Source organism: Pseudopipra pipra, chromosome 3 (genome assembly GCF_036250125.1).
Source record: "Pseudopipra pipra isolate bDixPip1 chromosome 3, bDixPip1.hap1, whole genome shotgun sequence".
NCBI lineage: Eukaryota > Metazoa > Chordata > Aves > Passeriformes > Pipridae > Pseudopipra > Pseudopipra pipra.
The window spans coordinates 95616079-95642602 of NC_087551.1; the positions used below are offsets into that span (position 1 = coordinate 95616079).

Below are 26524 nucleotides of genomic sequence, written 5' to 3' on the forward strand. Positions count from 1 at the left end.
TCAATGGATTCTGTGTACCCTCTGTAAGGTATCAACCCTAGGGATTCACAGCACTTCAACTGCATGTACCAGGCTCTCTATACACATCGTTACAAGCATTACATGCATCAGGGTAGTATGCATTCTGCATAAAAATTATCAATTTCAACCCCAAATCAGAAACATGATTTTCAAAATACTAGGAAAGTGTTGTGGAACAGAAATATAGTTGCACTACACTCTTCACAATACAATAAAGATATTAGAAATAAAATAAATCCCAAATAAAAAAAGGCTTCACATGTTGAACTATTATTTGAAGCTCAGCAGATATAGAAGAATCCCAATATTTTACCAAGCACAGGAATGCAAACACCAATAAACTGATTTGAACAACTGCAAAACTACTCTGTACTTCAGAATACCTCCTAGATCTAATGTTATTATCCTGAAAACACAGTAGTGGAAGTGAATTTAATGGATTTTTTTGTGCCAAACCCATAAAACATAAAGTCAAGTCCAGCTGTATACTTATACCTTTACTTATAACTTATACTTTCTTATTTATACATATGCACAGCTGTTTTAAGATTGAATGAACTCACCTTTAAGAAGTCTAAAAAGGCAGGTTTGGTGGCACATGATTTCTTGAGAATCCCTACTGCTGTACTGAAGTTGTTCACATATTCGCTGTACGCATCCAACACCATAGATTTAGAAAACTGGAAAGACAAAAGGGTAAACCTTAACTATAAATACAAAAGACCTCTGAAAGCATAGCTATCTGACCATTAAGGATTCACCTTGATTGGACCTAAGATCTTTACTTCTCCTAGTGCTGGATCTACAGAAATACTGGTGATACCCAAAATAATCTTTCTGTAGAAGACAGGTTGGAAACATACAGATGTAAGAGCTGTGAATTACAGGATGTGTATTTACAGAAATTGCTTCATCTTGGCCACAACACTAGGGCACAACCTGAGGACTATGGGCAATCAAAGAGCATCCTCTGAGATTCAGAGTGGTAGCTGGGATCCCCTGATCATCTCACTGTTGTCTGTCTTCCAGACTAGGTGACTCAGGGAAGTCCCAGGGCCTTCCTGTGCTAACCTCAGCTAGTCAGGACTTACCAAGAAAGCAGACAAATTGTGTGGCCTGCAAACAATTACATGAATGGTAAGATCATTGCCCATCACCTTCACACTGGGAATAATGTCCTTCTACCAACCAAGGCCACTACTTGTTTTCTCTACCTTAAAACAGTAAGTAGTTCATTCCTTTACTGAATGGACTTCAGAATGGCATGTTTTACAAATATTCTTTACCTGTGCCGCAGGCTCGGTTAGACCTCAGGAATTCAGGACATCATCTGCAGTGGTTTTTTTCCCACTCACAGACTACTATGTATGACTATCTACTTTGTAAGAGATGCTGAGCCTCAACTGAACTTTAATTTTGGTGGGTTTATGAATCTCTAATTTCTCAGAAAAAGAAACTATTTACTTAAATGTCTGAAAGCTTGATCAAAGCCTGAAAATTTTACCCACAATCCTTTCTCATCTGCCAACCAAGCCAAAGACATTTGGTGTCAGTTTCCTTACCAGGATGCAGTTGCCACAGGCATTGGTGAATACGGTAATAAAGCAGCCAAGTTAGAAAAAAAGATGCGGAGATGGAATAAAAAGACTAAAATAAAAGCAGATTATCTGTTCTGACACATTTGCTTACTGAAGCAACAAAGACATCACCGATCATTTCAACAGAGTCCCACTCAGACACACGACTCGCCAGCGCAATCTGAAACATTGAATGGCACTGAAGAATTTCCTTAATTCGATAAAAGACCATTTTAAGTTTTCTTTCACTCAATAATTTTGGTTCCATATCTGAAAGGGGCTTCTCATATTGCTGTGGGGGAAAAAAAGGTAAATAGATTTAAACAAACAAAATAATGGACTTCTACAAGCAGAAAAACCAACTTATTTAACAGTACACACACAAAATCACTGAACATTTGGCATGAAGCATCTGTAGCAAAATCTGTGCAAGTCATATGACAGATTCTTTAAGGATCTGATTATTGTTCAAATTTTCCAAGTTAAAAAAATGCAAAGGATATTAAGGTACCTCCAGGATTCTTTTAAGGGCATCCACGTAATTCTTCTCACTGTCAACTACAGAGCCCAAAATATACCTTCTCACAACCTGTTAAAACAACAAAGTTTTGTCAAAGCTCTAATCGGGTAGCACCGTCATCACAGTTAGAAATGGTGATGATAAAATTCTCACATCAATAAAATACAAAAATACTAAGCAATTTCAATACTGGAATTGCAATACAAGAATACTATACCCTTCAAAAGTAATTAAATTTAGTATTATTCAAAAACTATTTATTTTAAAGAACACAAGAATTATTGTATCTATAATTTTTTTCTGACTGTTGCAATTCCAAGCTTTACTTTTGAAACTTGTCTTTTAAGTTTAGCATTTAGACAATGCTCTCAGGTACATGGTGCAATTCTTTGGGCTCTCCTGTGCAGGGTCGGGACTTGGACTTTGATGATCCTTGTACATCCCCTCCAACTCAGGATATTCTATGATCCTATGACCTTTAGACGTATAAATGTAGAAATTAATGGAAATAATCATAGGCACAGGTTGATGTTGGCTACTTCAGTATATTGCTGCGATAAAATAGTAACCAGTTTTCAAAAATCAGTCTTCATTTTTTTTTTAATATGTTTTATAAATTTATTAGGAGTAACATGAAGGACAAACAAGTAAATATTAATTGCCTTTTTAAGGTAAGGCTATATAAAATGTACCTGTATTAAGAAAGTATCCAAGTAAGTCATGCGTTCTCTTTTGGGCATTATCATGTAAAAGTGATAACCCCATCTCATCTATATCTACATCAATTGACATTGTAAGAGCTTCAGGAAATGCTACCATATTTCATGTTTACAAATTACAGGCTATTTATCACACCTCCTTCTCCACTTTCTGCTTCTGTAATTCAGCTGACATGCACTTTGTATGCACGTCTGGGTGACATGACAGGACAGGAAGGACTGGGAAACTGATCTGGTTTAAAATTTAAACTTCTTACTGTCATTGATTAGATTTCTTGCTGGTTATATGGATTTGGTTTTACCCAAATCCATTTCCTAATCCAGCTCATTCCACAGCTTTCAAAAGTGGGACTCTGAGGGAGAAGACAGCACAAGGGCAAGATCAAGCCACTTTCCACAACTACGAGAGAAGGCAAAAGTACTTCTTTTACTGTTTTAAGCTAGCCTAAATGACCATGAAACTCAAATCTCAGGCTTGCTTCTCTCTCTGCTCCTGAACCCCACAGCCTCCCACCTTCTCCACCATGGCTGCCTTTGCTTTATTAACTGCAGGTTAAATAAGAATTTTCTTTCAAGTACTGGTATTTCAAAGGCGGACTGCAAAATTATCTGAGGCTTTGCCCAAAGATATATACAGTAAAATTAGATGTGTATAATCTGTGTTTATAATGGATTTAGCATTGTCTTATTTGATATAATGTATTGGCTGCTCTGGTGACAGATACTAACTCTACTTTTAGTCACAGTTCATTCTTCTGAACTGAATAAACATCTGTAGAGATAAAAATTTCAGGCTCTATAATACACAGAATGGATATTTAATACTGCCTCTAAATTATTGCAATAGACATGAGACCCAACTCCAGACAGTATTCACTGGCACCCAGATTTAAACAGAAGCCATCATGCCACCTGCTGTTTGAAGCCTGCACATCCATAGAGCAGCTCCACTGCTACAGGGAAGCAGGGCGGGAAGGGGGTCCTGGCACTGGCCCTCCCTGCCCAGGGTGCCTAGGGCTGTGACCCCCTCCACAGCCAAGACTTGTGCTGGCCTCCACTGAGCTGCTCCAATGTTTCTGTCCATCCCAGCCCACCAGAGCCCTTCCGACCAGCAGCCCCCCTCCCACACATGGCCTGCTGCACCTCACCAGTTTGGTGTCCCTCCAGATGTGCACTGCAGCTGATATCCGGATCACTAACACAGGCATTAAACGCCACAGGTCTGTATCCACTCCTGAGAGACACAACTAACACTGACCACCCGCTGGACTTGGTAGCATGGACTACAGCCTTCGAGCATGGCATCCTCACGTGTTTTCTTCCCACCTTCCAGTCCACCCATACAAACTGTATCTCACCTAAGGGTACAAGGGTACTCCAGGAGACTGCCAAAAGCCCTGCTAAAGCAGAGGTGATATCCCCTGCTTCCCTCTGCCCACAAGCCAGTCACATCAAAGGGGCTCAAGTCTGGTCTATCTGTGCTGACCGTTCCCACTCACACTTCTGTCCTACCAAACCTAGACATAGCTCCCAAGAGCATTTGCTCCATCACCTTCCCTGGGACCGAGGTGAGGCCAGACTTGATCTTCCTTCTTGTTGGTCAGAGTATGACCCTTACTTTTTCCCAGTCTTCTGATCACTGTGATGTTAGATGACTGAGAAAGACACTACCCTTGAATTCAGCACCCTTGAATCCATCCCATCTGATCCCACAGATAACTCTATGTCCAACTGGCCTTGGTCCCCCCAACTGCAGATTAGGCTTCACCCCAGCAGGACTTGCCTCTAGGCTCATGGGCTGAGTCCTGAGGACAAACCTCACCAGTAAAAGTTGAGGCAAAAGTGGCACAGAATATCTCGGTCTTTGACCCTTTCTCACCAGGACCCTGCCTCACTAAGCAGCTTACTCATCTTTTTCTCAGCTTCCTTTTATTGTACAGTCCATATATAAGAAATTTTTCAGTGTTGTCTCTCACACCTCATCAGCTTCAGCTGAGCTTTGGCTTTCCTAACTCCATTCCTGCCCACTTGGACAGCTCCTCATTGGTAGATAAGCAACATATATCATGACTTATGCAAATATTACTGGTTTTTTCCAAACTAGAAGCACTTTTGTTTTTCTGGAAAGGAGAGTAAATTTATTCTTAATTACCTACAAAAAAATCCCAGTGAAACTGAAATTCCTATTTGGAAAGAAGGAAAAGACAGCATTCAGACTGATGCTGAAATCTCACATTCAGTAGTTGCATTGTTACAAGATTAGCACTTCACTGTGTTAAATGCACAAGAAAAGTAAACCTCACCAAACAAACCAGAAAACATATATCATTCTCCTCAACTGCCCCTTAATTTGGTTTTTTGCTCATTTTCTGAATGTACTGACCAACTAACTCGTGACTCAACATCACAAAAAGTTAAAAACTCTCATATAGTTACTAGGTGCCATAACAATACAGTAACGTGAATCCACTGGATTTATTTTCAGCCGAAATTTCTAACTGACATTGATTTCAGTGTTATTGAAGTGGTTTCCACAGTGACTATACAGTTTGAGGTGGAGAACAGCAAAATATTTTCTTCTCCAAACATGACTTTACTAGGGACAAGTTTTTTTCAACTAAGAAAAACCTTAAGATTCAGAGAGCATTTAGGATATTCTCTACTTTTAAAATGGAAATCCTACAGCACCTGGAGACATGTCTTCTGACTCAATAAAACTGCTTTAACTCTCTTCTTTTGCACTCAAAACCATCACATTTAGGGTAAGTGTTCAAGTAGTGAAACAGTAGAGTTATTATAGATAATTTTAAAATGCATAACAGCATTTTGCATCTCTGGCTGAATTCAGGACTGATGCAACTTACATGAATGCATACCAATTTTCAAAAAACTACTTATTTAGTTCTGAATTAGATGTCCACTTAAGTAAAATGTGAATATGTTTGAAGAGCAGAGGCACCTAAGAGCCATTGATGCAGAGAGAAGAGGAGGAAAAAGAGGCAGAGCACCATATTTCCCAAAGCCTATTACCTGCTGTTGTGATAATCCTTCAGGCATAGGAGTCATAATTGCTTCTGTATGCATACAGTCCACATCAATAAATAAATTTAGTTCTTCTTCTTCCAGACATGATGATCTATGATCTACAAACAATTAAATAACCAAAATGTCAACTTCTACAACATGTGGATTGAAAGAAGGAAAAAAAAAAGCAAAACCAAAGAAAGCAAAGATTCTATCATCCAAACACAGAAGTTATACATGTTCATTCACCAAACAAATTTCCCAGTACTTCTGTGTCATCTGTGAAATCATATAAATACCACCACCAATATGTGCTCTAGTACAGAACATCTTTCAAAGGCATCTTAAAATCCACACAGCAAGCCTTTGTATCTTTTGCTTGATCCCTACTCCCTCCTTACAGCCAGAACTGGGCTGTGCAGAGTGCAGAACATGACAATTAGGGTTAAAGCACTGCAGCTTCAGAGCCAGCACTTTCAAAGTGAACTTTGGGAAGAAATTAAACACACCCATATTATGATCCAGCTAAAAATGTTCCATACACCCTTTCATAACTGGACTAAAGTAAGTAGCCAGATTTACCAATGTTTGCTTTCATCAGAAACAAGAGTAAGGGATTCTGCACTGCTCTGTAGGAACAAATTTTACCAAAAAAGCACCACCAAAGTGCAGTGATAGGTGGCAGCACACAGCCAGACAAACAAGCAGACATGAGGAAAGGAGAGAGAAAGACAGTATGAGAAACCCTGTCATAGAACTAAAAGGGAAGTAAGGGAAGCAGATCTGATGGTTGAGAGAAATTTATCAGTTCATTCAACGAATTTGTCCCTAGCTCCCTGCTGATTTGGTAAGTGGTTATAGGATTAAACCATTCACAGATACACTGTGTCTGCCACCTAAACTCTAGAAATGTAAGGAGTGCTAGGTCCACTGTAACACTGCTCTGTAGATAATTTTTGTCTGTGCAACTGCAAGAAGTTGAGGATACATTTTTGATCAGTAAAGTTTGTGCAAATACCTGTCTATATTGTATCTGAATTCTGAATTAAGTAAATTCAGAAGCAGTTAGAGGCCACGACAGGGATGTAAGGTCTGTGCTGGTCCTTACAGATAGGACACAGCTTTATGTTAGCTCACTCACTAAAAATTTCTTGTTCCCGTCTTCTGGTTTTAGCTTCCTAAAACTGTAGTTTTATAAGCTCTGAAGTTACTACCATTCAATTATTTGGGCAGAAACTTGAGCAGAAAGACATACTACCTCTCAGACTTATCTTGAAGAAGAAATTAGTTTCTTTTACTACCCCCTGCCTTTTGAAAAAATTACCTGTGGACAGCTGCTTCTGAGGCTCAAAGGGCTGTCACTTGCTCTTAATTACAGAAAGGACATGAATACTTCTTGCTTTGATTTTAGACCACTTTCTGTTTTCCCAATCCAAATTCAGCTTTCATCAAAAATCAAACTGATAAAGAAGAATAGTCTTAAGCACAGAGTTATTCCTTGATAATGATGAACTTTTAAAAAGTTAGCTATCCCTCCACTGAAAACCATGTCCTAACAGCTTATTTTCCTGACATTCAGGAGTTATTTGATGGAGAGAACCGAACAGACTTAGTAACTGGGCTGGTTTTGGCTGTCATAGAATTGTCTTCACAGTGGCTGGTATGGGGCTGTGTTTTGGATTTGTGCTGAACACAGGGTTGATAATACAGAGATGTTTTTGTTATTGCTGAGCAGGGCTTACACCAAGTCAAGGCCTTTTCTGCTTTTTGTACTGCCACGCTGGCAAGAGACATAAAGGGTGTGTGGGAGGATGGGAGGACATACAGCCAGGACAGGTGACCCAAACTGACCAAAGGGATATTCCAGACCATATGACATCATGCTCAGTACATAAAGTTGGGAGAAGAAGAAAGAAGGGGGAGGCCTTTGGAGTGATGGTGTTTGTCTTCCCAAGTAACGGTTACACATGATGGGGCCCTGCTCTCCTGGAGATGGCTGAACACCTGCCTGCACACGGGAAGCAGTGAACTAATTCCTTGTTTTGCTTTGCTTGTGTGCGCAGCTTTTGCTTTCCCTATTAAACTCTTTTAATATCAACCCACAAGTTTTCCAGCTTTTACCCTTTCAGTTCTCTCCCCAATACTACTGGTGGGGGAGTAAACGAGTAGCTGTGTGAGGCTTGATTGATGGCTGGGGTTAAACCATGACAGTAACTTAACATAATTTCCATACTCCAAACTACCAAGACAGCATCTGTGACACTGTTTGGTGGGATTTTTTGTTGTGTTTAAGTTGACCCTTCTCTGTGGTCCTCAGGTTTCTCAAGTCACTCAGGTTCTTGTTCCAAATATAAAACAACACAAGATGACCATACTGTTACCTATCATCATATTATACCAGACATTTTTATAAAAATCTGATTTCTTGCATCTAGTTCTCAGCTCCTAGTACAAAAATCTGCCAGGCCATTCATTTTCTTTGTCAGAAATTACCGGAGAGAGTAACAAAGAGACACACTATAATTGGCATATACCTTGAGAAATGAAAGATTTTGTTCTAATGAAGCTACGACCCTTCTTCACAGCTGCTTTTGTCTTTTCAAGTCCATCTTTTGTACCTTCTCTAGCAGCTCTCATAAGCTTTTGCATCTGTAAGATAAAAAATACAGTCTACATGTTCAGTGAATAATAGGAACACATTTGAGCCTGCACATGATGCAGAATATTTTTGATCAAAATATCTTTAAGAACACCACTGTCAAGTAGTTTAGACTATAAATACAGTCCAAATTCAAAGGAATATATAATGAGTAGATAGAACTATCAAAGCTCAGGTCTGAGCATCTGTATTTCTTAACAAAATAAAACCTGGAGACAGGGACTTATTTCATGGCAATACTGTATGCAAGTGTAAAATAGCAGAAATGCTTAAGAACCCTTCTGCAGCAAACCTATGAACTCAAAATAGTCTCAAATGCTCAACTTACGTTATGTAACAAATACGTACTGCTCGTAAGTCATTAACGCCCAGGGGTCTTCTCCATCTTCCCATGTCCCAATAACACTTTCAAGGTATTTCTGACCTAAAGATAATCCTCAATACTAGGTTCTATATTAACTGTATTCTTAAATAAACACTGTTATGCAGAAAATGTTACAACTAATAATCACATTCATTGAAGAAATAAGTTGATTTAACTAAGAATTGCGTAATCTTACAGTACACTACTAGAACCTAACTAAATTTCATGCAAAACAAAAAAACAAGTCACTGAAGTGTTGTTTTGCTCGGAAATGTTTGTTAAAAATCTGCTTTGTACTTTTGCTTTTCCAAAATGCCACCACAGCAAAAAATCACCACTACTGTCAGAACACAAACAAAGCTGTCTTGATGCAATCAGGCAATTTCACAGTTTGAGATGAAGCTTTTAAAAAAAACCCAGTCTTTTCATAGTGGCCCCATTCAGAATGGAGAGCTGGGAGATTCTGACTCCCACAGTTTGATTCCATGTGGCTGGAGAGCGAGGGACAGGCTAGACCCATGGAGCTCATCTGGATCTCAGAGAGGCACTGGGGTTGTACACCTGTCTTACACTCTGAGACAAGGGCACTAGTCAGCAGGGAAAAACAATGCCCTATCTTATCTTTTGCGATCTTCTGTAAACATTAAAAATAAGCATGAGAAAAGGTCCTTGATCAAGTACTTTTAAGAATATAGCAATTTTATAATCTTTAATTTAAGACTGCATATTAACAATTCAGCACAATTTATAATTCCTTTCATACAAATTATTGTTCACATCTTCAAGTTATTATTAAAAGACAACATTGTCTGTGTTGGAAAAGCAATTATTTAAATGTAGCTAGTTACAAAAGTCAACTACACTACCTTCAGCTCATGTTTTTGCTTTAGTTGCTGAATCTCTACTGCTCCCACAGTGTTTGCCATCAAATCTTTCATCTTTTTTTCATAATGCTCCTTTAAACGCGTTAGGTCATGAGAAAGCTAAAGTGTATAAAAAGACACAATCTTTTCAAAAAGCTGTAGTGCAAACTTCATGCTAAAGTGCTCACATAAATCATGCATGTTGCCCATCCACCTACTGATACACAGACAGCCGAGGGAAATCTATCACTTAGGGAAGCTCCAGTCTGACAAATGGATCATCGCTCCTGTGCGTTGCTGAACTCAGACAGGCGCTTTTCTGCTATGCTGGCAACTATGTAAAGACAGGGGCAAAGACATTCAGGCTAACCTAACTATATTGTTATATATATTAACTATATTGTGTGTATCTCTTAACAAGTGCACGGAAACAATGAATCAGCTTTAACCATGAGCATTATTCACTGAAGCACAAACCCTACCCATTGTGTTTTGGACTATCCTTCAAAACAGTGAATTGGAAGAATTCTCAGAGACCGAAGAACTTGTGGAGCCTGCTGGCACCTGGGAAGGTGGAGACTGACAATGCATTGAGTCAAGTAAGGAAACACTAACAGGATGCACGGTCTTGTAATTTTCACATGCATCTACCATAGCCTCATTGTATGACCATGGGTGTAACCATCTCGTACATGAATATATCCATTGGCTTCTCTGGAACACTAATCAACGTTTGTTAATCATTTTGAGAAAGCTAGATAAAAAAGATTAAAATGCAACCAGGAAAGGAAAAAAGGAAAATATTTGGTGTGCTCTATAATAGAAGTCCAATGGAAAACCCATCAGCCTGATGTCAACAGAGTTATTTGGCAAGAGATCAAAGCCTCAGGAAAGACAAGGCCACTGAGTTGAAAACAAAGGGACGGGTCCAGCACGTAGCTCCACGAGACTGGGTCAGGATGCAATTACATCTGACATGAAGATTCTGGCATTACAACAGTATAATGAAGAATAGTATCTGGTTCACAGACTAGAAACATTTAATAGCACAAAAACCTTCCCATCTTAAAATAAATTAGTAAATAACTAAAATAATAAGAATCATAATGAAAAGTGACTTTGAGGGAAGTCATACCAGTACTTAAAATTAAAAATCCCACCTCCGTATTTTTCAACCAACACTAAAAATAATAAGGCAAGTCCCTCACAGGTTCTGAAAGGCTAGAGAATGCAATGTGCTGTGAATATATTGATTTTTTTTTAGTTGTTAGGATTTTTTCAGGATTCCTAAAGTTTCTGTCTTTCTTCATTCTCTGTCAAAAATCTCTAGTTTCCTGATTTCTCCACCTCCCAGTAAACCATCTAGGAACATCTCTGACTTCTCTATCCACCAACTAAAGTGCTCCCAGGCTCCTCATGCCCATACTCACAAGGCAATCCCCAAAACCTTTTGTCACAGGCCTGAAAAAGCCAGTGGAAGGGCAGTACCCAGGAGCACACCTTTGTCCTCCCACCACTCTTCAGTCTCTTGCTCAGACACTTTGTGCCTGATCCTGGCACTATCATGCCCAGCCACTGCCAACAGTTTCCTGTGACAGATCAAGTATACTTTTAATTGTTTAAAAAAAAATGGTTTTAAACCTAGTTTTGTACACATGTGTAAATATATTCTTATGACTGATGCCAAAGCTGAAGCTACAGATAACAGGAAAAGATTTTTAAAAAAAGAACAAGCCAGCAGCCATGTTAAGACTTATACACTCACATGCAAAGTGATTTCCTAGTCTCTTCCAAGGTATTTAAAATAAAACAATTACCAAACTCAGTTTCTTCAGTCTTGTTAAAAAAACTCCTCAGAAACAAAGAGCTGTAGTAGCTTAATCTTGTTCTAGTCAGAACGAAACCAAGATAAAAACAGAGGATGAGCACTCAGCTTACAAAGAGCAGATTTGGGTGGACTCAAGTCTTGCAGTTAATTGCTCACTCCCTGATTTCCAAAGAGCAAATAGCAAGGACAGAGGTGAGGGGAGTACAGATAATATGTGCTGGAGGGAAATACAGACAGCAAGGCTTTTATTCTGACCAAGATAAGAAGTCTGCAATATAAAAATAAGGGTCCCATGAAATAACACCCTGTCCACAACCCCTACACTTTCCAGCCGTGGGATGCTGACACAGCTCACACTGCACAGTTGTGGAGTGGCTCTTGGGGATCTGTCCCTATTCAGCACACACTGGGGAGTCCTGAGGGTTTTGCAGGGACCCAAGCCCAGCTGGGTTTTGCTGGGCACCGAGCCCAGCCCTGCTTGTCCCCTCTGCGCCCCACACTCCATCCTCCAAGCACTCAGGGCAGGGAGCAGGAGGCTGCCCAGGTGCCAGAGAAGACTTTCCTCTCACAGAGAGGGCACACAAGGGCAGAAGGAGAGGAGCCAAGGCAGCAAGAGTGCAGGAATCCAGGGGTCCTCCCGGTGTGCAACAGAAGAGGTGCAGCAAGGGCAGGCAGACACCCATGTCCCCTGTGTCTTCCTGCCTCCTGGAGAACAGATGTAGCCAAAGATACTAGACTAGGGAACTGTCATAGATGGATCATTGTAATCATGCCACCTCTCTTCTCTCCTTAATAAATGGTACAGAGTTATCTTTGATTACAAAAATCCTTAATTTTCGAGTTTTTTTAAGCTCAGTCACCTTCAAACAATCAAAGTGATACAGATCTAAGACAGAAAGGTAGGGAACATTGGTGAACAGTTCTGTGACATTAGAGCACCTAAAGATCCCAAACCTTCAATTCTTGTCAGGCTTTTATCCATTTGTCCTTCACATTATTTTCCATACTTATTTACCATTTACACTAATCCAGCAGCTGGAATAGAAGAAATGGTGAGTAACCATCTACAAGCAAAAATAATCTCATTTTTAATTTCACTTTTATCCAATATGAGTTTTTTCCTCTTTTGTAAGAAGCTTCTGGTAAATATTTTCATCTTTTCATTTCCCTGTTACATTTTGTTGTGTACTGTCACTTCCACACTAATTCACATCTCCTTTCAAAAGATGCTGTTGCTATTTGAAACTGAATTCAGGAAAGGAGAAATACAGGTAAGAATTACAAATGTTGGAAAATAGGATAACCTCAACGATTGAGCAGCACTGTGGGATACATACATGTCTCTTGTGGTTGCCTCGCAAAAAGGAGCTGGGAATTCCATTTTTACACTCAGAATCACTCTGTTCTTCATAGCTTTCAAACTCACTTGAACTCCAACCATATTCCAGTGAGCTGTTTCCACCATCATCACCATTTTCAACATCATCATAAATCATTTCCTCTGCAAGAATTAAATCAAAATAAAAAATGCTACACTGAAATTTATGTTTGTTTCAACACTGAAACACTTGTTCAGGATGTACCATAAAGAACTGTACAGACTTTTGTATGCACATGAAAAATTCTGAATTAAAACCAATATTCAAACAGCCAAAGTGGGTTGTCTTTGTTGAAACAGAGTAGTAAAAGAGGACAATGTTAAGGGTACACACCACAATCCTTTTAAAAGCATGCACTATTCAAACATCACTGTTATGTCCAAATCCCAAAACACATTTTAGAAGAACTTCAAAGGAAGTTTGAACTGTAGCTATGAACACACATTTGCACTAAGAAGCATCATTTTTCCATTTGCAAGCTTGCCATTTGTCCCTTGGAACATCATCTTCAGCTCAAACAGCAAATGCTAAAACATAGCAAGAATCAAACAAAAACACTACTTCAAGCAGAACAGATCAGACCAAAGTAGCAAGAAACACATTACTCTATGATATTTTATGACTCTTGCAATTCCACCAGTCACTAGAACCCATATCTGTGGGTTACCTCACTCATAATCTAGTCTAAGAACTTGAAGTTTTAACCTTTTCAAGATATGGAAAACTATATTGCAAAGGCTGACCAAAGTACTTTCTGTTAAAGACACGGGTCTTCTCACTAGCACATATGTCGAGCACAATAAACTGACTCAAAATAAAATGGAAAATTTAGTGCCAATTGCTTATCAGCAAGGAGGTAAGTGCTTCACGTGCAGTATCATTTGTCATTATAAGTAGAGAAGTGTGGACACTTCTGCCAGGATTCACTATAGTTAGAGGTTATGATGCAGTATTCAGGAAACAAAAGCTGTGCTTTCATTTTAAGATTGAACTTTCATTTAAATACAGAAACAATATGTACTCAAAAGAAAAGTTGACATGTTTCACATATCCATCTAAACCCTGGATTCTGTGATTTAAAAACTACATTTTGGCCAATATTTTAATATTAACATTAATTAAATTCTTCATACAGAGGATTCTACTCTTATTTGGAAGATTCAGATTTTAATTTTTTTTAAACCCCCATGCATATCAAGACTGTCCTTAGCATATACTTACTTAAGAGTGGTAATCTAGCATAATGAATAATTTAAAAGAATCACCATAGTAAGTCAAAATAAGTCAAGACTCATACAAGTCTAACTTCTGTGTTGTCAGTATTGGGGCAGGATTTACCCAATGATTTGGTGAACTTATCTTGTCCATGTGCTAATGTAGCCTGAGCTCTGACTGAAACTTGTTTGGAATAGTTGTGCCTCCCTGACAAAATATACAAATAATAAACAGCAAGATCATGAATGTACAAAGATGAAACTTCCCTTACTACCTATTTTCTCAAAATCTTTCAATGTCTTTGGAGAAAAAATGAAAGCTGAAATTTTATTAATGTCTTCTGCATTAAGCTGAAAATTCTGACTGAGATGCTCAGCAGAGCTTTGTTCCATATCCCACCCAGCTCAGCCTACTGGGCCAGGTGCTAGTGTTTCCTGACTGAGCAGCAACAGTGCAAAGATGTCCCTGCTAAGGGTAGCACTAAGAGTCCACTAAGGGACCTTCCAGTAATATAAATATTCAAGTCATGAATGTAACACAAAACTTTCCAATAATAAATGAAAAGAATTCTGTAATAATTTGTAAAATATCTTACCTGAACACCACTAAGGACAAGAAATTAAAATATTACAGCTTTAAATATTAATGCGGTTTTCACATAAGAAAGCTTAAGTGTTTTCTTGAGTCATTAACAACTTCAGTATCAAACACCTACACCCTCAGAGAGCCATGATGAGTAGATGCTGAGTGCCTAATGAGCCAATCCACTCGAACACAAAATCAGTTAGTAGCAACCAATTTTTAAGCAGACTTCACTATAATCAAAAACTGTACAACAAATCTGAGCAAGAACTCATTGAAATAAGCTTCTTGAGATCTAGTTCCATCAGTCCCAGTAAAGGTAAAATCTTGGCTCCAGCAATTACTTTGAGATCTATTCTGACCCCTCCAAACATGGTTGCACCATCAGGAGCGGACAACTCCAAGGCTGAAATAAAGCATTTATGTAGAGTCAGGATGGTAAACAGCCTCTCTGAATCTCCTTTTCCATCTTTCAGGCATTTTTATGCTAAAGGGGACTTACAAGAAAAAAGCAGTCCTTTCTATAGCCATGACGATGCATCATCATACATCATTTAAGCATTTAAAACACCCTTTTCCTACCTACCTTGCCTTGTTTAGGTCCTATAGCTACAACACCCAATCAAATAATTCTCTAATATGTGGAATAGTCCAGCATTTGGGACAGTATCTATAGAATAAAGCACAATTCAGCTTCTGAGAAGAGTAGGAGATCTGCTGAGATAACATCTTTTAAGTGTCAGTTTATTTCCAAACTTTGTAAGACCTACCAATTATTGACAAAATGTTAATCCCATTTACATATATTTTAGGTACTTAATGAACATATCTGTTCAGTATACATTCACATAATTCTATATTACATTGCTTTCAACATGAGCTGTATTACAAAGACCTCAAACCTGGTTCAGACTCTGAATCTTCTCTTGGCACATCATCGTAAATTACCTCATCCGGATCTAAAATCAAAACAGAAAAAAACAAATTAGAAACTTCCTTAAATTTGAATTGAACTAACAGTGTTTAGGAGGCATTTGGACAAAGTCCTTAACATGCTTTAGCTTTTTGTCAGCCCTGAAATTGTAAGGCAGTTGAAATGCTGTACGTCCCCTCCAACAGAAATATTCTATTCTATTCTAAAGAATTTGGGTTATACCAGAACATATGAACACAATGGAGATGTGACTCATTCTCCACTAGCACTTTGCTTCTACATCTAATCATTCAAATAACACAACAATGCACAAAGCAGTACATAGTATTTGTGAAATTTCAAACAATTTTATCTCCATTGTTTATGATGATCTTTGGTAGCCTGAAAACAAAAACCCACTTCCACAGCCAACATTTCTCTCTCCTTTTTACAGCAGTACAGTATTTTCTATGCCTGTCAAAGGCTGCTCATTGCCTTACTAAATGGCTGTAGAGAAGCTGTAATGAACTTTTTAAAAAGAACCAAAACTAAATAATGTAATTGTAACACATTGTAGTACATTAAGAGGCAGAACAAGGATGCAAATTCTTCAGTCACTTCAAGTGACACATAAGATAAGCCTCCAGACCCGCAGGAACAGCTGAGAACAGGCAGGATTCCTCAAACTACACAGTCTCTGTTCTGGTTTAAAATGCAGCTGTCAGCCAAGAGCCAATGGCACACACCAAGAAAAAGCAGAAATTCCTTCCCTTCCACATTCTCCAAGTACTTATTTGCCAATTATTAAATGAGAAGAGCAATTTCATATACAGCCACAGAGCAGACTGAACTAGAGCATATTTCCTCTATACACACACTGATGGAGCCAAATGACTTCCACAGGACAGTGATGAATCATTCCACAGACTCCAAAAGGTGCTCCATGGAAAAGTGAACATTAACTTTATTCTAAAATATACAATTTTATTACACTGTTGAATGTTTTAACTGGTACAACTTGGTTCTGGAACATATCTGAAAAAAACACCATGAAAGTGAACATGGACATTCCTGTAAAATATACTTGTACATATAGATACACACATCTGTGAATCACAACTTAATACTGACCTTTTTCTATATTTGTACTTTAATGGTCACTGATACTTACTTTCCATCCATGCTGTATTTGCAGGATCTGCAACCCATTTGGCCAGGGCATCGTCCTCTCTATTGGGCTGATTATCTTCACTTGAAAAAAAGGCCATAAAATAAAAGCATTAAAAGTTACACTACAATGTTTTTAAACAGCTGCAAAGACAAGACAATAAATATCTTCTTGCCTTCCAGTTCCCACTACAAGGCTGCTGATTACTCAAAAATATTGCTTCGGTATGTAATTGGGAGATTAATAATCTATTCTATTTAATAGTCTGAAAATTTTAGTCATGAAATTGAAAACACTTCACTTTTGAGTTCTTCTATCAGAACACAGAAAACTGTCTTATAAATGCTTTTTCATGGTAAATAGGACTAAAGACATTGTGGGCTACATCAGGAGGCAGCAGGCTTGGCAAGGCTGTTACCCTCCTCTGGTTGGTGCTGGTGAGGCTGAACCTGCAGCAGCATGATCAATTTAGGCTTCCCAGCACTCCCCTTCTAGAAAGTTATGGAGAAATTGAAACTACTTCTAGAGAGGTGCGGAGAAACTGAAGTCAGGGACTAAACCACATGGCTTAAGAAGAAGAGGAAAAACATGGAGCTTTACTTAATCTGGTGAAAAGAATGCTATGGGGTCATCCAACAGCAGCTACACCTATCTGAAAGAGAACTATAGAGGTGGTGGAATCAGGGTTATTTTTTCTTTGTTTGCATTTGCTTCAGGGTTTTCGGGGGTCATTGTTTTCTCAGTGCCAGATGAAGAGGGAATAGTTAAAGTGCCCACAGGAAGATGTGGTTTGGACATTAGGGGAAAAAATATCGTAGAGCAGGGAACACTACAACAGTCTGTTGCAGCTGACATTGCTATCACTCTATAGAAATTAAAACCCAGTTTCTTTGAAAATGTCATGCATGGTTACACATACAATACCTCAATCAGTGCTGATATTGCTACATAACCAGAGCTACAGTTAGGAATGTGAAAAAAAAAAAAAAGAAAAAAACAAACATGGAAGCATCACACAAGAAAAATAAAATATTTATCAAATGCAAGCTTCCCTAGAAATTAAGGTTTTACAAATCATTAAAACGTGCTAAACTGGCAATCACCTGTTTTGAGGCTCCTCTGAGTTTACAAAATTATGACATTCTTCAGTTGCTGACTGTATACCTGCCAAGTAGAAAAAAAAAATTATGAAAATGCTTGGAATAACATGACAGTTTGGTTCAAATGGCACATTTAGCATAAAAAACTGATTTTACTAGTTCCTTGCTAATGAATAATCTACTTCTATGCAATACCTTTATTCTTAAATGTGTCTAAAAACATTTAGACGTTTCTTCACACTGTCCATTTTTGAAAATTAAATAATTCAAAGACACAGTCATTTATCATAAGAGCTGTTAAGAGGAAATTACAATTATCTGATGTGTTTAATTCTAATCTCTCAAACATATTCCTCTATAGGTAATAACAACCACACAAATATTTGCTATTACTTGACGGTATTCCTTATGATGGTAGGAAGCAAAGGCTGGCAAAATGGCTGGAATTATAGTAGAACTGCTGCCTAGCTAGAGAAAACATACTCAAAATACAAGAAAAAGGAAAAGGCAGGAATATGGGGAGATTTCTCTTCCTAGTACTCTCTTGACATTAAACTGTCAGCTTGGCCAATTCTAGCTACAAAATGGGGGATCTCCTGTTTCTATAATAATCCATAGTTATTTCCCTTTCTAGTTTCCTGTTCTGTCTTAAAATTGTATTAAAAGACAAACAGAATTCATCAAATCATCATGGGAGAAAATCCCATAGCAACTCTAAATCCACAAGGATTGGAAAATAAACAAGGAGAAGTGCACAGAGAAAAGTTAAAAGGGAGAGAACTTTGCCAGAACCTAGAGAAAGCAATATAAGGTATGAGAAGAAGCCATTTGGCTTGGACACTTGGCTCTGGAAATTATTTCATTACATTAAAAAGGAATTAGCATTAATCATTCCCACACTTGTCCAGGCTGAGTGCTATCCAGGCATTAACAAAAGAACACAGGTACCTGAAATTAAACAACGATCCCCCTTAAAATAAGTTAGGTGCGTAGATACAATACCTTCTTCGTCTACAGAAACACTGCGAATTATGACAGGGCTGGAGTACGCTGGCAGTATCAACGGTAAGTTAGATGGCACAGCATATCCACAAGGGACAGGAACAGAATATCCACCAGACAAGTTTGGACTTGCACGTTCATCTTGAGGACTTGGTTCTGGTGATGAGGATGGATCCTTGTCTTGGATTGGTGAAATATTTATGACTGAGTAGGGATTTACTTTGGCTGGAGCACCTTCCACAGCAGGTTCTGATGTTTGCAGTTTCTCACTGTTTTCTAAATTATCAGTTCCTTTAGTTGAAAAATCAAACAAAAATATAATGTTTTATTTCTCATACCTCTTCAAGCTGCTCTAATATTACTCTTTGCAAGCATCCTAAACACTGACACTTACTATACAAGTTCTACAGTAAAGTTGTATAGTTACAATCTATGACTCAAAACTCCCAAACAGTAGTGCCATCTTCCCTATTTTACAGATGAGTAATGCAACAGTAGCAAAACAAGATGAGTTACAAGGATGCCTATGGAAAAACAGTAACTGGATTGCAAATCTTGAATAGGAGGGTATCTGACAAGTAGCCAGGCTCCTCTTTTTCTTCTCATAAGCACATGGCTCAAAACACTCTTAAACCCTGAAGGTTAAAATCTGGATTATAGATTATCTGGATCTTATGAACACAAGTATAAGCAACATTTTAGGAATAGGCATGAGGACAGAAAAAGTTCACTGGAGGACATTCCTCAAACAGTCCTGAGAATGCCCTGTTAAGAAAAGGAAAAATAACTTTCCAAGTTTTTCTCTTTGAAAATGTATTTTTTTCATTTATGTAAAGTTCCCGGTATTTTTTGAGACAAGCTGAGACACAGCAGAACCAAAGGCCCCTCTGAAGTGAGCTACAGAACTGCATCCCAAGCAATCAAATAGTTCTGAGCTATAAGCACAGCTTCACAGATGGATTAGCAAGCAACAAATTTTCAGGGAAAGATGGTGTTTAAGTTTCAGGTTGTCAAACTGCACAGTCATCTGAAGAGTTAATTATCTTTCATTGCCATGAGCACAACAACTCTGCTTACAAAAGGAAACTGGAACAAAGTAAACAAAATCAGCTGTTAGCAATTTGAGCAGAATACAGCAATTTCCAGACTATACCTCAGCACTGGGAACATCTAAAAATATTATAACAAATATTTTAATGTTTAGTAAGATTTCTGTTTATGAACAAAATTCATACATTTAAACTCCACTTAGTTTTATGCACATCTTAAGACCAGCAACCAGCAAGCTCAGCTGCGAGACAGCTTATCTCAAGCTATCCACACGCCATAAAATCTGCAAGGACAATGTTTACCTGTAGTATGACACTGTGACCGTGCCCAATCCATTGGTTCGAATGTCACATTTGGATGGGAAACCTCACAGGAATTACACGTGATGGCCATTTGCCTTGTCAAATCTACCATGACTGTAACTGGCAGGAATATTCAGAACATTTTAATGGTATTTCCATGGAAACCCCTTTTTACAGTATTTTTATTGCACTGTCAAAAAAAGGCATCCTACGATCAGTCTTGATTATTTAGCCTAGTGGAGGCACAGACTGACAGGTTGACTTACCTGTGGCATCAGCCTCTTGGTGCTCTATGTTATTTCCAGGATCAGCAGGAGGTGGCACAATGGCTTGCCTGTCTGCTTCTGGTATCTCATCTCCACTATCAAAGTCAAACTGTTCTCCCTCGTCCTCCTCCACATCGTTCGTACCCGTGGCTTTCGGTTCACGCTCTAGAACTGTGCAGAAAGACATGCCTTTCGTTGTTTATTCTTAGTAATGATTTCATGGGACCAGTGAGTGTTCCACATTACAAATGAAGCTTATACAATGAACCCTTAGATTTTAGGGTTACTGGAACAGAACAAAAGCTCCTTGACATGGTGATAACCCCATGCAGTTTTCAATAAATCCTTCAGCGTAAACAAGGAAATTACTTGGAAAGCAATTAAGACGTGATAATGCAAATACCTTTGGTTTTGTCAGAATGACCCAAAACATTTACAGAAAAATCCTTTAATGGCCAGTTCTTTAAATGAGAAAAGTTCACAGGTCAATTTATTTGTACAGGGACTTTGGGACTTTATAACTTCAAGTAATTTTTCCTTTCTAACTCAAACTCCTAAATCTATTCTTTAACAGTGTCCAAATGCCAGTCATGGTAAACTTTCTTCCCACACTTAATGAGACCAAGCAGATTGGTTTTACTCCTCCAATCTGTGACAGTTTTAAACCAATGAATTTATGCAACATATCATTAGCCCTACTACCACACAGAAGGTGCACTCCGGTGGAGATGGGGAGGGTTGACTTTTCAGTTCTTACCTTTCAAGAAGTAATGGCTGAAATAATTACACCCTAATATGGATAGGAAGTGTGAATGTGGGGTTTTTTTGTGTTTGCTTGTGAAGACACCATAGCACAGATTTGGCACTGTACGTGGGGCTGGGGAGCAGGGACAGGTGGAAGTGGAGGGCAGTTTTCCTCCATACCATTGTGGAAAACCCACAAGGATTTAAGCCCCCTCATGTATCTATAGCATAAAACTATGCACTAAAATAGACAAAGATGTAAACACCAATATTTTATAAAAATATACCTGAAGTCTATAAGGTTCCCTCTGCCTCCTCTTTCAGGTAACACAAAATGAAAAATAAAGTTTTGCAAGGGCAATTGAATCTCCTGAGTCATGATGATATTATCAGCTCTTCTACCATCCAGAAAATATTTTTTGTCTTTATGATAAAACCCCCACACACCTAAGCTCTAGACTGCTTAGATTGTCATGATAATTAGCATTCCTGCCAAGGCTTCTGTTTCTTCAGGCAGGCTGAGCCAGCATATTTTACCAGAGCCACAAATAACAAGATCTTTCATGCAGCCTCTCTGCAGGAGAAAAAGTGAACTAATTGCAAAAATAGTAAGGAACAAAAAAAGAGGTTTTCCTGCATTTATTGTCACAGTTTATGGCTGAGGCAGCATGACATTTAATTTCATTTTGATGCCTTTTAAAAATCCTTCTGGATGAACTCAGCCTTTGGATTAAGGGTTCTCATTTTTTGCTTTTGTTCATTAGCAATTCTATTTTACCCTGAAAGACGCAAGAAATCCTGCAGAGCTCTTCCAAGTGATTAAAGACAAACACAGCATTCTTCCTGATTCAGCATCCATTTGACTAGATTGTACTACTTGTTGCTTGTTTGTAATGGAGAAAAGAAAGAAAAGAGGGGAGATGTTGTTTTATCTCCAGCATTTTTTTTCAGGTTTTTTATGTTTTCAGTATGCCTGCATACTTCAAATTTGGAAAACACAAACACGTGAAATACAAAGTCGAGTGGTTTCTGTCATTACCAGCATGTGAAGTGTTGGTTACTCACTCAGGATAGGCAGATAAACAAGTAGATGGCAGATACAAGCAGGTAAGAGCCACAAAACCACAGTTTTTCATAGAATCAAAGACCCTTAAGATCAAATCCAAACATTAACCTAACACCACAAAGTCCACTACTAAACCATGTCCCTAAGCACCACATCTACATGCCTACTAAATACCTCTAGGGATGGCAACTCAACCACTTCCATAAGCAGCCTGTTCCAGTGCCTGACAACCCTTCTGGAGGTACACGTGCTGCTGTCTGCCACTCCTCTCACTGTACTGTGTAAGTGAACCACAGCAACAACCACTTCCAGCATACAAGGTAGCTCTGTCTATGTTTTGTATGGTGGGAGAAGGGGGAAGATGAGGTTACTGGAATGAGTTGATCATATCTGCAGGATCAGGCCACTCAGAAAACTGGGGCACTGTTGGAGAAAGGCTCAGCTGAGAACCATGAACACACCTGCTCAGTGGAGGTGAATTCTAGACACCGGCAAAAGAAAAAGTGTGTATGCTGACAAAACATCCAAGCCATGCAGGGAAACACTGCGGGAGCAGCAAGCACCTCTGAGTTTTGTGGCTCTGAGGTTAGGGAGCTTCTGGATCCTAATACTTTCGCTGTCCACATAGAGGTAACTTAGGTATCAGGTGCCTGGTAACTCTCTACTCCAACACTTTCTTGCAATTCCGCACTCACCCAAGTCCAGCACAGTGCCATTTGTCAGATAGTCAAGATCTGCCACTAGCAAAAAAAGGTAATTTGAGACACTGCAAGCAAAAGGAATGACTCAGGACCCAGGAGCAAAACCTGCTCAACCGATGCATAATTTCCCTTCAATGTGCCCGCCTATTTCCTCTAAAAAAAGCAATCAACCCATATTTTATAATTGTGGGAAGAATCTTACATAGGAATTGATTTTCTCAACTGGAGTAAAAAAAATATTGGAGGCGCCACCTAATTTTTTTCTGTTATGGCTATTAACATTGCCCCGTTTCATTAATTTCAAAACACTTACTTTGCATCATAAATAAACAAGGCACTGAATCCCATAATTGAGCACTGCACCTGGAAAGATCCCCTAATTGCATCACTAGTGGGACAGCAGGTAAAGATTACAAAAGAGACAAAAAAGAAAAAAAAGAGAGAAACTCCTCAGATTACATGTCCTTTAGAAAGGGCAGACTGAGACAAATATCCTCACTTCAGAAAGTTTTAAAACTTTATTTTAGCTTTACGTCTCTTCTGCATTTACTTAATTCTGCAGGTATGAACTTTAACTTTCAAAATTTACAGATCCCTTCCACCTCACACTTAATAAAAATATTCTCCTTTAAGCTTTTAATCTCCAGGGCATACTATTTCATTTGATGGAAAAAGTATTTTAACAGAAACAAAAAGAGGGTGGAGGCTTTTTGCTTCAATTTGAGAGCTGCTCAGCACAGCAGATAAATACAGATTATTTCATACAAAAAATGACAAACTCCTCTTTTGAAAATATATACTTTTTCCGCAGTTCTTTGTGTTTTGTCACAACAACACACAGACAAAAGCACTTGTGAAATGCTACAATTAGGAAGACACAGCGGAGTTAGACTCAGGCTGAACCTGGCTACTAAAAACCATCACAAATCTTGCCAAATTTCATGCTTATGAAGAAAGTCCCAGTTCCTCCTACCCTTTACCTGCAAGTCAAAAGGATCAAGCCAAAAAGTGCATTTCCAGGACACGGTGGTTGCAGAAAAAAAGTGGGGGTGGGGATGTGTGAGGGTGGAATTTTCAAAGACACCCTCCCCTCTGAAAAACACAGAGGACAACTACTTCCTTTTCTCTTTTTTTTTTTTTAACATAATTTTAAAATGCACTTTTTTTTTCCCCAAAGAAATAATCGCAGACTGCTTAGCATGACGGAGTCTATCTGGAATTACTTCAAATTATTAAATTAGTTACTAAAAATCCAATTTGCCTTTTCACCACTACTCACATCCATAATTTTACGCGTGCCAAACAGAGCAATGAGAATACAATAATTGATTAAAATTTTTCATCTTATGCCAATACCACTCTGAAGCTCTGCAAATGCTTCAGGGAAATTCTTGCACTTCTAGAAATTTCTATTAGGAGTTTTAAAGCATGAAAGAAAAAATCTGATATAATGGAAAAACTGTCTTCAAGTTAAACTACATGTGAAAGGGCTAATTTAGAATTAGAAAAAGGAATATATACTCTCATAGTTGTTAGGACAACACACAGATTTATGACTTTTTTCTGAGGTATATTATTCAGTGAAATGAATTTTCTTAAAGGTCACTTCAGAAACAAGCTCACTTAGACTGTGTTTACAGAGATCTGCTGGGGCATAAGCAAATTTAAACAAATTTTGGTCACTCTGCCAATTGCAAAGCATTCTTGGCATCATCTGCTTTCCCATTCATTATCCTTAGATTATTTATAGTTCAAAGTAATATACCTAAGGAATTAAAGGAGTGACATTAATTTTAAAGCCCAGACTAAGCTAGTGAAGCTTCATTAACAATTTTATTAAATGGTTTATTTTAGAGACACAGAATTAAATCAAAAGCTCTGCGCTTACTATCAAGTGCACTTTCAAGACAATGAGAACACACAGGGGAAAAAAAAAGGCACCTCAAATCTCTATCCCCCCTTGTAATTGCATAAATCAGAGATGATCCTGAAGAAGTCAACTTCAATGAAAAACCATGACAAAGGAAGAATGAAATAGAAACCCAAGCACGAACACTTTAGCAATCTGGAGCCCAGTAACAATAGACCTGGAACACTGGACATAGGCACACTGCCATCAAGAAATATGAATACTTTAGCCTATGTTTTAAGGTTTGAAAAATATTTTTAGAAATATAAGTAAGGCTTCTGTACAATCGGGAATGTCATCCTTGCAATCAGCTGTACTCTTTTTTTTAATTAAAGTAAGCAGGGAACTATGGAACAAAAGATGAAATGCATCTATTATATTTAAAAGACTCAATAAACATTTTTAGTCACTTCTACCATATATAGACCAATGAAGGAAATAAGCATACAAAGCTTCAACTGGAACATATCTAGCTATTATTTAGTGAAAAAATATGAATACAAATGGACCTAAAGCAGGCTGGCAAGAGCTGCTCGCTCTTATTCCAATGTGCAGTTTCAAAACATTTACCTTTTTCACTTGTGTTATTTTGGATTGCAACAAGACACTTAGGACTGCAAAGACACACCTTCCTTCAAACTGAATTCCCCAAATGTTTCAACTTCCTACACAAAACTTTTCAGTTAAAGAAAAATATTTTAAAAGTTCGTTATCTCAGAATATTTTTTGGTATTATAAAATTTGTAGCCTGTGTAAGTTATCAAGTCAAAACAAACTACCAGGTATAGCAATCTGAGTACTTATTATTTAACCTTGATACATTCCAGAGATTTCTCTGATGAGATACACTTTCCTTTACAGACTCATATTCCTAGACACCTAAAATCTGCCCAGCTCCTTATGTAAGTGTACAAGGCACTAGACAGAAAAAAGAATTGGAAGCATGCAGATACCAGGAAATGACTGAATTTTAAAAATTATCATTACTTTTGTACAACTAACCATTTGGGCCCAAATACACCATGCTGACTGTCCTCCAGGATGAACAGGATCTCAAATTGTTCACTTTTTATTTCAGGTCAAGTTTCGTAGCAGAGGTTTGGTATTTGTCAGGAAGGTGAAGCTTGTGCTAGGAAACGCTCATGCCTACAGAAGTTCCCAATTTGGGCAACTTGTAAACCTCTGGAAAATGAAAGTTGTTTCATATTCAGCAGGAACTTGCAGACAGATTTTAAGAATTTCAGTCGCCATTGGATGGCCTCTGGTTTCTCCCAGCTTGTAAGCACTGATTAGGCTGCATTCCTATGGCTATTTTCAACCTGCTCTCATTTCCCACTCGTGACCACTAGTTCTTCAGGATCAGGAGAGAAAACTAAAGCTAAATATTCCTTCACTGTGGTACCCAGTGGACACTTCGCTCTTCTGCCCTTCCCAAAAGGACACCTCTACTGGCACCTGGGCAGGGAGAAGGGCAAGTTGCAGGGCAGGAGAGACCCCAAAGGAGGAAGGCTGGCTTTTAGGAGCAAGTGCTTCTGCAAACGTTGCCCTTCAC

The 26524-nt window shown here is 38.4% G+C and overlaps 1 protein-coding gene across 3 annotated transcripts in view; it reads right to left on the bottom strand.

The window, feature by feature from the left end:
* The window catches only part of ARHGEF10 (Rho guanine nucleotide exchange factor 10), a 111148-nt gene that overhangs the window by 61498 nt on the left and 23126 nt on the right, over nt 1-26524 (bottom strand). For 2 of the 3 annotated variants that reach the window (XM_064650387.1, XM_064650386.1), the window contains exons 3-14: nt 20553-20723; nt 18935-19225; nt 17936-17996; nt 16836-16915; nt 15654-15710; nt 12913-13076; nt 9751-9867; nt 8396-8510; nt 5868-5980; nt 2110-2187; nt 1711-1890; nt 585-701 (exon numbers count right to left, since the gene is read on the bottom strand). In XM_064650387.1, coding sequence (XP_064506457.1) covers nt 585-701; nt 1711-1890; nt 2110-2187; nt 5868-5980; nt 8396-8510; nt 9751-9867; nt 12913-13076; nt 15654-15710; nt 16836-16915; nt 17936-17996; nt 18935-19225; nt 20553-20723 — 1544 coding nt within the window. The remainder of the gene's footprint in view (nt 1-584; nt 702-1710; nt 1891-2109; nt 2188-5867; nt 5981-8395; nt 8511-9750; nt 9868-12912; nt 13077-15653; nt 15711-16835; nt 16916-17935; nt 17997-18934; nt 19226-20552; nt 20724-26524) is intronic. The other variant, XM_064650388.1, reaches the window with a different exon arrangement.